This window comes from Anomaloglossus baeobatrachus, chromosome 5 (genome assembly GCF_048569485.1).
Source record: "Anomaloglossus baeobatrachus isolate aAnoBae1 chromosome 5, aAnoBae1.hap1, whole genome shotgun sequence".
NCBI lineage: Eukaryota > Metazoa > Chordata > Amphibia > Anura > Aromobatidae > Anomaloglossus > Anomaloglossus baeobatrachus.
The window spans coordinates 325,032,436-325,046,371 of record NC_134357.1 but is presented as its reverse complement, the minus strand read 5'-3'; the positions used below and the strand labels follow the sequence as shown (position 1 = coordinate 325,046,371).

The window sequence follows — 13,936 nt, the reverse complement described above, 5'->3', positions numbered from 1 at the left end:
GTACACCTGCTCCATGCATATATATTAAAGCTATAATGTCTCAATGTCAATAAATTGCTAATCAGATGATATATTAAAGTTTAATTTAAAGGTTATAGTTTGCCACCTTAAAGTTGTGAGTGGTATTGCAACCACGTTTACCTATTACAACATTATAACCATAGCTTACTTGTTTATTACAGAGAAAAAGCTTGATTTAAGTATACGTGCATCAGATTATGAAGAACAATTAACAAAATTTAATCTTATGGAAGTCGTGGCACTGTGTGAATTGAAAAACAAAAAGAAAATGCTTGTTCGAAAAGTCATTGTTATTGAGAGGCCTCCTTTAGACATAGAGGTAAAATAATTAATATAGAAAACGTACTTTATAATAAAAGTAGTTATGATGGCAACCTTACTTAGATTGCTAGCAGAAAAAAAATCTTACAGAAGTCATAATAGATTGGTAATACATGGTTTTTATCAAAATAACATCACTATTTTTTTTTCCATGTACCATGTGTTTGGTATCTGTCATACTATTTTATCTAAAATACACTAGTTTACATGTAGTTTGGCACCATGTACATTTGTAAAGTGAAGTAATGATGGTATAATGGTTATGTGTGCTGCCCCCGCGTCAGCAGCTGGGCTGTTTGGATTCGGATCCGCGGTGGCTCGAGGGGCGTATGGACCCGGGGGTCGTGCGGCCACTTAAATAAAGGGTGTATTTACAGGGGATTGTGTCTTTAAAGTTCGTGACGCCACCCGTGGTGTGTGGTAAGGTGGAGTACCACTGCTGCAGCTGGGAGTACCCGGTGGCTTTGGAGTTGGCAGCTAGGTGTTTAACCCCTCCACGGGTAGGGGGGATGCCCCGGGACTCGGTGATGGTGACGGGGACATGCCGTTGGGGATGTAAGGGTCACTTGCGTACTCACTCAGTCCATAAAGCTGATACCGACAACTTGGTAAATCAAAGTTCTGGACACCGCTGCCGCTGAGGGGAGCATGTTTGGGTCCTGTTCCCGCTGGTGTTGCCTGATGATCTGTGACCTTTCCCTTGGCACTTTGTTCTCTTCTTAGTTGGCCCCTATAGCTTGAAACTAGTCGGGTTCGCTCCCCAGTCTGGCTAACTGAAGGAGCTTGTTCTCAGGGTTCACGCTTGGGATTTCCTGGACCCTTTAGTGGAAAGTCCTATCCCCCTTGTTGCGCTATTACCCCAATTTTGGAGTGGGTGGAGAGCGGATCTTGAAGGCTCCATTCTCTTCGGGTCAATTGTCAAGTTGCCTGAAGCTACTCCCTGACCTAGGGTCCACGTACCCCGTCCTGCCCTGGCCCCAGCCCGGTGATGGTACAAGGGCGCCGGCTGTCCTCCTTGACAATACCGTGCCCCTTGTCACAATCCTCTGTGACCGGGGGTCCAGCTCCTACTGGGCCCAGACCACCGTCTGCTACCTAGTACTTCCAAGGAGCCCAGCTCCTGAACTCCTCTCACTTCCTCTATCAGACTCTGACTTCTGACTTCCTCCTGACACTCCTGACCTCCCCTTAACCAACCCCCCCAAGTGGGCGACCCTATTCTGCTCAGGCCGTCCACTGGTTTGTCTGGTGGGTGTCGTGCAGAGTGTTCCTAGGGTTTTAATTAGATGATGTCGGCAACACCTTTGGTTGGGGACCCCTAACCAAGGAGGAGGTGGATATTGCACAGAAGGGCAGATTGCTTAAAACCCTGTGACAACCTGATAGGTCAGTGCGTCACATATGCATAGGCTGGCAAAACCATAATCTAAAAATAAAGACTCTTAGGTGAGATTCTGACATTAATTTATCTACTATAAAATTTTCTTTCAACAGATCAACAGCTCTGTATTTGTAAATAACCCTATGGATGTGGAGATTACATATACAAACCCATTATCTACTGTGCTGAATGACGGTGTCTTAGTCTTTGGAGGCAGTGGATTGGTCAAAAAAACGTTAAGAAGAAAGTAAGTAAATTCTTAGGGTTATTCCAATCTTCATATACTGTATAAGGCCTGTTTCACACGTCAGTAAAAAACACCGACGTTTTTCACTGACGTATAAAAAATGCATATGTCCCTCCATGTGCCGTGATTCACGGCACACCTGGGTTGTCCATGTGCAATCTGTGATACGTGATCCGTTATCCGTGATTGCACATGGACTTATACTCGCCTGTCCCCGCTCCTGCTGTCCATGGTGCTGAACTCTTCGGTTCTCCTATGTTTTCAACCCAACTTCCAGGTCGGCTGTAGCTGTATACATGAATATGCATGCAGTAACGAGCCGGCTCTGAAGCAGAGGCAACAGAGGCTGGAGACAAGCAGCGCAGGAGAAGGTGAGTTAAAATGTTTTTTACTTTCAATGTCCGTGTTTTTCTGGTACGTGTTTCACGGATCACACCATAGTGTGACATCAGTGATGCCAGAAAAAACGGACTTGTCTCCGTGTGGCAACCACGGACACACGTGTACGCCGCATGGAGACACGGTCAGTGAGAAATCACTGATGTGTGAGCAGACCCATTAATTATAATAGGTCTGCGAATGTCCGTGATTCTGGTACGTATAAAAACTAGCACATACGTACCAGAATCACTGACGTCTGAAACAGACCTAAGTGTTCTTGAATAGTGCTTGAAAAAAAAAAAGCACTTTTGCAATTTACTGTTTATTAAAGTGTTCTGCTGTTCTTGAGATAAAAAAACACTTTTCTTTTCTTTACAATTAGTTGCCTAGCAGACTGACCACCAGCAGTCACCTAACAAGTACAGTGATTATATTTTCTATTGAGCTTGTAAGCGCTGCTCTGAAGTGGCCCAGGATTGCTGGAATGCATTATTATTCTCAGTAGGGTAGCCCACTTCACTTTTTTATTTTCTTCTGGACAGCTTATCAAAAAATGTTTAAATCTAAAATAAATCATTAGGATTCTAAGTGATACATGTCTGCAGCCCGTAATTCTGACATTAAGACATTGGCTGCATTCACCATAAACTGCAAAATGATGATAATTACCGTAAAAATGATCTGTATAATTTTCTTCAGCTTCAAAAAAGTCATGGACGCCTTCATTTGTTTTTACAGACAAAATGAAGACACTATCAGGGCTCGTGTACACCACCATATACATCGGACAAGTACTATCTGATTTATTGTCGGATAGCACTGGCACTAATGTTATTCAATGAGGCATGCTGATGCCTGAGATTTTTATTCACTGACAAAACCTCTCAGTGAAAGAAATCATAGCATGCTGCAATTTGCCAAGCAAATCAAATATTATACACTCATGCAAGTGTATGGGTGGGTGGAAAACATCAGTTTGCACTCGGATGACATCTGAGTGCAGTCTGATTTCTGTGAACTCACAGAATGGAGGAGATGGAGAAATTATTTTTGGTCCATCGTCTCCTCCCCTGTGATGCGATTCTCTCAATTGAGAGAAACAGGTCACACAATGCTGACACTCAGATCAAACTATAATCAGACTTCGATTGGAGAGTGATTAGCATAATCAACCTGATTCTCCGGGATGAGACAGTCTCTAGTTGTGTGACTGTAGTTTCAATGTGATAGTTTGTGCCTGATACGGCTGCATGCTATTACTTTTAGATTAGTAAATAACTAATATCTAAGGACCTTCCTATCCTAAGAAGATCAATATGCCGGTGTTCCTTTTGCATTGGCTGGTTATAAAAATGTACAAAGCCCATACAAATATGAGCTAATTCTATTCAAAAGACAAAGAAATAAATGGCTACAGCATGCTGGAATATATACGGTTTGATTCAGCAAACGTGAATGGTTAGAAAACAAACCTTACATGGGATCCTCTGATTTTACATAACTGACCAAGGCAAAAATGACCAGCAAACTGACACTATCAGGATGGAAAAATCGATGATATTGATCCCTTTACACCCTAATAATGTCGCGGGCGGAGGAGGTGATGCTGCGCTCTCCCACTGCTCGGGTCCGGCCGCTGCTGCTGCGGCTGCTGCTGCTCGGTGGTGGCTCGAGCGGTGGCCGGATCCCGGGGACTCGAGCGGCGTTCCTCGCCCGTGAGTGAAAAGGGGGGTTGATTGTGGGGATTTTAGATATTGTCCGTGACGCCACCCACGGTTGTGGTGATATTGGTGACACCACCGCTGCTCTGGACGGGGATCCCGGGAGCGGTGACTGGGAGCAGCTTTGATATTGGTTCTCCCCTCCGTGGGTAGGGGGTTGGTTGTTCCGGGGCCCAGTGATGGGGTAGGTGGGGATGGATGGCAGGCGGGTTGCGGGGCCTGGTGAGGTGCAGGGTCAGCGCTGTGCCGGCGGTCTGGTTGGCCAACACTGGGACGCCCCGTAGGCAATGGCAGGGACGCTACAAGAGCCGAGACCGGACCGGGCCCCCCAGCCGCAGTGGCCGGTCCCTGTGGAACATGGAGGCGTGGGTCTCCCGTCGGCTCCATCACGCCGGCTCCCATCGCATACATCGGGACAGTCGCCACCAGCGCTTCCACCTAGCTGGTCCACTGCTCCATCATCCGGAAGATCTGATTCTGTTGACGTTGGTTGAATTCAACTACTCTGGCCCTCATCCATGCCACGGTTCTGGGCCCGGAATCTGGCGCAACCACTGCCGGGGTCTCCAACACATTATCGTTAAGGGGCCTCGGCTTCGGTGGCCCCTGGGGAAGCAGTTCGGGGCGGCCCCAGGCGTCTGCAGCCGGTCGGTCCGCTTGGGTGGACGGGCAGGGTACCGCTACCGGTTGGACAGGTAGCGGGCCTAGTGGCGGGGCGGCAGCGACTAACGTGAGTAGCGGGGGAGGCAGCAGGGTGAGCGGGTGTAGGCCGGGCCCCTCAGCCGCAGTGGCCGATCCCTCGGGAATACAGGGGCGTGGGTCTCTTACCCATTCCTCCAAATCTTCCTCCACCTCGCATCTTCGCATAGCAGCCACCACGTCCGCCATGTCGGTCTCCCACTCCTCCAGGAGGAGCTGCATGCGGGCCTGCAGACGATGATTCAGCGGGGCAGTCCGGTCCTCCACCCACGCCGCTGTGCCGGGTGCGGGGTTTTCGCCGTTGTTAGTTGGAGCAGATATCTTAGCAATCGTGCTTTCCAGGAACTAGCAACAAGATGGCCGCAGGGTCCTGGCGTCCCTGCTTCTTATAGCCACGCTCACATGCGACCAGCCGCCATCTTGTCCCCCTTAGTCTCTTTCTGGCTCCTCCTCTATAGGGGTGGGGTTTAGGCCTTCGCGCCTCTACTACTGGAGGAGACGCTCGAGCGGGAATTTTTCGCGCCCAAGATGGCGGCTTCTCCAAATTTTCGGCTGGACACCTCCGGCGGTCACAAGGCGCACCTCCACCAGACGGCAGAGCGGTAAGATCCTGTTTGTGATGCCAAGTTGTCGCGGGCGGAGGAGGTGACGCTGCGCTATCCCACTGCTCGGGTCCGGCCGCTGCTGCTGCGGCTGCTGCTGCTCGGTGGTGGCTCGAGCGGTGGGCCGGATCCCGGGGACTCGAGCGGCGTTCCTCGCCCGTGAGTGAAAAGGGGGGTTGATTGTGGGGATTTTAGATATTGTCTGTGATGCCACCCACGGTTGTGGTGATATTGGTGACACCACCGCTGCTCTGGACGGGGATCCTGGGAGCGGTGACTGGGAGCAGCTTTGATGTTGGTTCGCCCCTCCGTGGGTAGGGGGTTGGTTGTCCCGGGGCACGGTGATGGGGTAGGTAGGGATGGATGGCAGGCGGAATGCGGGGCCTGGTGAGGTGCAGGGTCGCAGGGGCAGTGCTGTGCCGCACGGCACGGTGGTACTCACTCAGGCAATGATGATGACACAGTTCTCAGTAAAACACACGGCTGGATGGACGGGTCCCACAGACGGCTGCGGTTGTTTCTCCCGGCAGGTTGATGGTGACTGCCTTTCCCTGCACCTATGTAGTGTTTAGTTCTGATGGGTTCCCACCGGTAACCTGCTCCCCGGCTTGGATATGGGCCGGAGGAGCCCCTTTTGCCCGCAGGCTCTGGCCCTGGGAAACGGTAGCCTTGGCGGTGGCTGTGTCTCCCTCTCCTGGTTGAACTGTTGCCTTCTGTCGGGACTTGGCTGCTGGGAAACCCAGGAGGTTCCCTTCGCTAACGAATTTGGCAAATTCACGGCGACTCCTAGCCTTGCCGGGGTCCGTAAGCCCCTGCCAGATGGTGCTGACTTCTCTTTGTGTACCGGTCCGGTACTGCCGGGCCACCGCCCGTCCACGGTCCTTGCGGTAAACTCCGATAGGCCACTCCTGCAGACGGTCACCACCGTCTGCCAACCTTACTTCTCCGTCCGGGCCACACACCCGGACCAACTTCAGTGTGCTCGACTGCTACTTCACTTCCTTCCACTTTCACCTCTCCAACTAAACTGACTGTTTTCCCTCCTCCAGGACTGTGAACTACTCAGTGGGTGGAGACCAACCGCCTGGCTCCACCCCCTGGTGTGGACATCAGCCCCTGGAGGAAGGCAACAAGGGTTTTGTGTCTGACTTTGATGTGCCTGACCGGGAGTGTGGGGTGTGTTGGTGTTGTTCTCTGTGGCCCCTGGCTTGTCCAGGGCGCTACATAAACACTAGCCAGCAGTCACTCCAGGGGTGGGCGGTCCAATTTGGAAAGTAACCCGGCTCTTCTCATAGTAACTGTGTGTGGGGGGAACAGCCCTTGGGCGTGAAAGAACACTGGCCGATACCAAGTCCCAATGATAGTAGTGGAAAGTTGTCTGTCTGACACTGTCCCTCTGTGAACTTTATGTCAAAGACTTGGATCCCATGCCAGTCCAACGTAGTTCCACTGAATCCAATGTAGGCCAAACTGGAAACCTTAAAAAATAACAGCACCACAAAAACATGATTTGAATATTCTAATACTTTGATAGAATGAACTTTTTTGAACATGGTGAAACAAACATTTATATGTATACATTTTTTTATTTCTTTATTGGAGCAAAGGGAGGTGTTTCTAATTTATTTTGTTAGATTTTTTATATTTTTAAACATTTTCTTTATTTTTCTTCATTTTTTTTAGACCCCCTAGGAGACTTAATTGAACCTGCAATTGTCTAATTGCTCATACTACATTCTTCAATACTTCTGTATTCATCATAGTATCATAGTTTTTAAGGTTGAAGGGAGACTCTAAGTCCATCTAGTTCAACCCGTAGCCTAACATGTTGATCCAGAGGAAGGCAAAAAAAATCCCCAATGTGGCAAACAAGTTCCAATGGGGAAAAAATTTCCTTCCTGACTCCACATCCGGCAATCAGACTAGTTCCCTGGATCAATACCCTGTCATAAAATCTAATATACATAACTGGTAATATTACATTTTTCAAGAAAGGCATCCAGGCTCTGCTTAAATGTTAGTAGTGAATCACTCATTACAACATCATGCGGCAGAGAGTTCCATAGTCTCACTGCTCGTACAGTAAAGAATCCACGTCTGTGATTATGATTAAACCTTCTTTCCTCAAGACGTAGCGGATGCCCCCGTGTTCCAGTCGCAGGCCTAGGTGTAAATAGATCTTTGGAAAGGTCTCTGTACTGTCCCCTCATATATTTATACATTGTGATTAGATCTCCCCTAAGCCTTCGTTTTTCCAGACTAAATAACCCCAAGTTTAATAATCTGTCTTGGTATTGCAGCCCACCCATTCCTCTAATAATCTTGGTGGCTCTTCTCTGCACCCTCTCCAGTTCAGCTATGTCCTTCTTATATATCGGTGACCAGAATTGTACACAGTATTCTAAGTGCGGTCGCACTAGTGACTTGTACAGAGGTAGAACTATATTTTTTTCATGAACACTTATACCTCTTTTAATACATCCCATTATTTTATTAGCCCTGGCAGCAGCTGCCTGACACTGTCCACTAAAGTGAAGTTTACCATCCACCCATACACCCAAGTCTTTTTCTGTGTCTGTTTTACCCAGTGTTCTACAATTAAGTACATAATCATAAATGTTATTTCCTCTACCCAAGTGCATGACCTTACATTTATCTACATTAAACTTCAATTGCCACTTCTCAGCCCAATCCTCCAATTTACATAAATCTCCCTGTAATATAAAATTATCCTCCTCTGTATTGATTACCCTGCAGAGTTTAGTATCATCTGCAAATATTGAAATTCTACTCCGCATGTCCCCAACAAGGTCATTTATAAATATGTTGAAAAGAAGCGGGCCCAATACTGACCCCTGTGGTACCCCACTATGAACTGAGACCCAGTCCGAGTACGTACCATTGCATTATGTAGAGAAATTGAGGTTCTTCTATGGAGTTCAACTTGTGGCTAAGCTTCACACTAGGACCAAGATGGCAAATAGAGGGCCATTCGTTGTATCACGGGGAGGCCATGGGATCTGGTGCACACTCATGAGTAAAGTGCCGCTGTTGTAGATTGACTACAGCATTTAAGTGGCAAATCTGCGGTGATCAGAGCATACTGGCACTACTGCAGTTACAGGAAGACACTAGCTTGATAACAGCTGGGGTCTGCCTGGTATGAAGTAGAATTAGCTCCTCAGCGGCTGCATACATTCCTAATTGATTTTTATGTAAATGTACGCTATAAGTCGTTAAACAGTAAAATATGGACAGTGCTCCAATAAACCTGTCAGGCTGATGAGATACAGTAAATGGGCAATCACAGTTAGGTAGAGAGTAGTGATGAGCGAGTACGCTTGTCACTACTCGGTACTCGCACGAGTATCACTGTAGTTGGGCTACTCGGCGGGTACCGAGTAATCTCGCGATACTCGTGCTGTACTCGTGGTCTTCATCCCTGCATGTTGGCGCGCTTTTGAGAGCCAGCCCTCATGCAGGGATTGGCTGGCAGACCACTGCAATGCCACAGCCCTGTTAGTTGTGGAATTGCAGTGATTGGCCGGCCCGCACAGCGTGACCGAGCCTTTATACCGGCGGGTGCGCTGTGCTCTGCACACAGCCATCTAGACAGTCAGTGCAGGGAGAGTGTTGCTGCTTCAGGGAAAGGTTTGCGGCCCTTTACAGTTATTTCCGTAGCAAAGCTGCAAACAGTGTGACCAGAAGTCCTTCTCAGGACTATTGTAGTTGTATACAGGCAGGCAGGGTATAGCCAGGTCGGAGTACAGGAGAAGAGTCTTTCTCAGGACTATTGTAGTTGTATACAGGCAGGCAGGGTATAGCCAAGTCGGAGTACAGGAGAAGAGTCCTTCTCAGGACTATTGTTGCTGTATACAGGCAGGGCAGGCAGGGTATAGCCAGGTCGGAATACAGGCTAGTGACCAGAAGAGTCCTTCTCAGGACTATTGTAGCTGTATACAGGCAGGCAGGCAGGGTATATAGCCATTCCTAGTGGTGACCATATACCAGCCTTCATCATATCTGGGGCTGGTGTACACAGTCTAAAACAGTCCTGATAGTGTCAGACTTCTCAGTAATTGTCGCTCCTAAAAAGCTGTTAGGTTCTTAGTGCATCCGTGCTTGCATTTAAAAACTGCACGTGTGTGCCTGTCGGGGGCAGCGTACAGGTGCACTTGTGTGCGTTTTGCACAAACTTGGATATAACGCAAAAGTCTAGTGAATAATACATGTCAGCAGTGTCTGATAGTGTTAAACTTTTCAGTAATTGTCGCTCCTAAAAACGTGTTAAGTTCTTAGTGCGTCCGTGCTTGCATTTTAAAAACCGCACAAGTGTGCCTGTCGGTGGCAGCGTACAGATGCACTTGTGTGCGTTTTGCACAAACTTGGATATAACGCACAAGTCTAGTGAATACACGTCAGCACAGCATTGCAAAATGCGCAAGGGCGTTGGCAACGAACAAGGAAGTGGACGTGATGGTGGTGCAGGCAGAGGCCGAGGTCGTGGGCAAGCTAAAATTTCGCCACAACAAAGGGCCACATCTACTCGCTCGCACGTCCTGTCCCAAATTCTTGGGGACCGCAGCAGTACACCGCTCTTGAACCAAGACCAGTGTCAACAGGTTGTTAGTTGGATAGCGGATAATGCTTCCAGTCAGATTGGCATCACCACAAACACTCTGTCTTCCACACGGTCAAGTGTCAGTAGCCGTGATACTGCACCGCACATTTCAGAACCTGATCCTCCTTCCTACCACCAGGCCGAGTACACGTCCACGGACATTACTTATCCCACACTTGGACACTCGGAAGAGCTGTTCACGTTTCCATTCGCACATTCTGGCCTCTCGCCAGCTCCTGTTGAAGTGGGTCATGACGAGATCGTATGTACAGATGCCCAAATATTTGAGCAGCCACATTCTCATGAAGTTGGCAACGTGTCTCAACAAGGGGTGGACGATGATAAGACACAATTGTCAGGAAGTCAGGAGGAGGAGCAGGGTGCGGAAGAGGAAGACGACGTGGTGGATGATCCAGTAACTGACCCAACTTGGCAGGAGGATATGCAGAGCGAGGACAGCAGTGCACAGGGGGAGGGAGGCGTAGCATCCCAACAGGCAGTAAGACGCAGGGTTGTGGCCCTAGGAAGAAATCAGGCAACTGTTCCCCGGAACAACAACATGACACAAGGTGCCTGTACAAATGTTAGGTCTTCCCGAGTCTGGCAGTTTTTTAAGTTGGCTCCAGATGATTCTAAAAAGGCCATTTGCAACACCTGCCATGCCAGCATCAGCAGGGGTACCAAAACTAGCAGCCTGACCACCACCAGCATGATCAGGCACATGTCAGCCAAGCACCCGACTTTGTGGGATGTACAACAGAGTTGAGGAGCAGTGCTTGCTGATGTCATTGCTACATCTTCGCTTGTTGTGCATGCGAGCCAATCCCCTGTCAATTCTGCCTGCGAACAAGCTTCCTCCAGCCCTGCACCTGCAGTTGCCCACGCAGAAATAACACCATCATCAAGCACGTCCTTGTCCCAGCGCAGCGTTCAGTTATCCATTCAGCAAACCTTTGAACGCAGGCGCAAGTACACTGCCAACGCCCCACATGCCACAGTTCTAAATGCTAACATTTCGCGACTGCTTGCACTGGAAATGTTGCCTTTTAGGCTGGTGGAGACAGAAGCATTCCGCGACCTGATGGCGGCAGCTGTCCCACGTTACTTGGTCCTCAGCCGCCACTATTTCTTCCGGTGTGCCGTCCCCGCATTGCATAACCACGTGTCACAAAACATCACACGTGCTCTGAACAACGCTGTTTCAGCCAAAGTCCACCTAACCACAGGCACGTGGACAAGTGCTTGTGGGCAAGGCCGCTACATCTCGTTGACGTCACACTGGGTTAATATTGTGGAAGCTGGGACCCAGTCTGAGCGAGGGACGGAACACGTCCTTCCCACACCAAGGTTTGCAGGCCCTACCTCAGTCAGGGTTTCACCCACAATCTACAGCTCCGGAATGTCATGCTCCTCAGCCTCCTCCTCCTCCTGCGCATCCTCATCCACTTTACCCTCCACACCAGTCCCAAGCTGGAAGCACTGCAGCACTGCCTCGGCAAAGCGGCAACAGGCTGTGCTGAAGCTAATCTGCATAGGTGACAAACCCCACAATGCAGAAGAGGTGTGGACAGCTCTGAAACAGCAGGCAGATCACTAGCTCACACCTCTGAACCTAAAGCCAGGAAAGGTCGTGTGTGACAATGGCCAGAACCTGGTGGCGGCTTTGAGGCGAGGCCAGCTGACACATGTTCCATGCGTGGCCCATGTGCTCAACCTCGTGGTTCAGCGGTTTCTAAAGTCATACCCAGAGCTGTCTGATCTGCTGGTAAAAGTTCGCCACCTGTCTGCACATTTTCGAAAGTCACCTAGTGCTTCAGCCGGCCTTGCCGGCTTTCAGCGCCGTTTGCATCTTCCGGCTCACAGACTGGTGTGTGATGTCCCCACGCGTTGGAATTCAACTCTGCACATGTTTGTCAGTATATGTGAGCAGAAGAGGGCAGTTGTTGAGTACCTGCATCACCTAAGCCGTCGGGAAATGGGTCAAACTCCACACATAACACCTGAGGAGTGGAGATTGATGTCCGACCTATGTACCATCCTCCAAAACTTTGAGGACTCCACCAAGATGGTGAGCGGTGATGACGCCATTATTAGCGTCACAATACCGCGTCTCTGCCTTCTAAAACGGTCTCTGCTCAAAAAACAAACATGATGCATTGCAGGCGGAGCGCGATGAGTTGGAGCAAGAAACAGTAGTGGGTGTGTTTGATAACACACAGCCCAGCCTCGTCTCATCACAACGTGCAGTGGAGGACTATGACGAGGAGGGAGGAGGAGGATGAAGACATGGAGCAACTCTCCGGCCAAATTGAGGATATGACATGCACACCAGTCATATCCTCGGTTCAGCGTGGCTGGCCAGAGGACAGGGTAGATGAGGAGGAGGAGGAGGAGGAGGACAGCATGTTCAGTCATCGTGTTGGTCAGGATACTGAAGTGATGGCTGTTAAGAGTCTGGCGCACATGGCTGACTTTATGGTAAGCTGCCTGTCTCATCACCCTCGCGTTAAGAACATCTTGGCTGACAATCATTACTGGTTTGTAACACTGTTAGACCCACGCTACAAGGAGAACTTTATGTCTCTTATTCCCGAGGCGGAGAGGTCAGCCAAAATACAGCAGTTCCGGAAGGCCATAGTCACGGAAGTAGGCAAAGCATTCTCCTCACAAAACGCTAGCGGCATAGGTCAGGAATCAGTGGACAACCAAGGCGTACAGCCGAGAGAAGCACAAGTCCAATCCGCCAGAGGTAGGGGAATAGTCTTTAAGATGTGGGACAGTTTTCTCAGCCCCTCACGTACCACAGCCCTGAGGTGCAGGGTAGTGCCACAAGAAATCCTAAGTTTGCCCAGATGCTCAAGGAGTACCTTGCAGATCAAACAACTGTACTCCGACATTCCTCTGTGCCTTACAATTATTGGGTATCCAAGCTGGACACAAGGCATGAATTGGCTCTCTATGCCTTGGAAGTCCTGGCCTGCCCTGCCGCTAGCATTTTGTCGGAGCGTGTTTTTAGTGCCGCAGGTGGAATCATTACAGATAAATGCACCCGCCTGTCAACTGAAAATGCTGACAGGCTGACTCTGATCAAGATGAACAAGGGTTTGATTGGGCCAGACTTCACAACACCACGAGCAAATGAGAGCGGAATTTAAATTTTGTAACGGGAATTTGCCATGTACCTCCACTCACCCATGGGTACACACTTCTGGACTTTGGATAATCGCTGGACTGCTCCTCCTCCTCATTCACCACCATGATGACCGTTACAATAGTTAGGCCGTTGTTTCAGGGATACCCTCAGTGGTAAATTTTTTCGCCCATTCTTTCAGAATGGGCATTACAACGACAGGAGACCCGCTCCTTTGCAATTGGAACAATGTTTTGAGGCCCTCATGCACGTCTCTATCCAAGGACAATGTGGAGCCTCCCAATTTTTGGCTGCCCTGCCAAAGGACTATGCTACAATAGACCCACTTCCTTACAATGGGCACTTCAGGTTTACAGGCCATCATGCACGTCTCTATCCAGGGACAATGTGGAGCCTCCCAATTTTTGGCTGCCCTGCCAAAGGGCTATACTACAATAGACCCACTTCCTTACAATGGGCACTTCAGGTTTACAGGCCATCATGCACATCTGTATGCAGGGGCATTGGTGAACCTCACAATTTTGGACTGCCCTGGCAAAGGAAAATACTACAAAGACTCACTTCCTCAAAATGGGCACATTAGACTCAAGAGGCCTTTATGTACGTCTCTTCTCAGGGACATCGGTGTGCCACACAATGTTTTCACGTAAAATCTTTCATGTAATCTCCAAAAGTAACATACACCAGCTCTATCTCACTAATGGGTATGTGCCCTTAACATTTCCGCCATGAAAATTCATTTTGGTGTCATTTTGGAAAGTTTTCTGGTGAGTCCGTAAAAATGGCATAAA

General features: G+C 49.1%; 1 protein-coding gene across 1 annotated transcript in view; it reads left to right on the top strand.

Moving 5' to 3' along the window:
• The window catches only part of LOC142311401 (protein-glutamine gamma-glutamyltransferase E-like), an 80,129-nt gene that overhangs the window by 64,656 nt on the left and 1,537 nt on the right, over window positions 1-13,936 (top strand). The window contains exons 11-12 of the mRNA XM_075349788.1: window positions 183-340; window positions 1,837-1,970. Coding sequence (XP_075205903.1) covers window positions 183-340; window positions 1,837-1,970 — 292 coding nt within the window. The remainder of the gene's footprint in view (window positions 1-182; window positions 341-1,836; window positions 1,971-13,936) is intronic.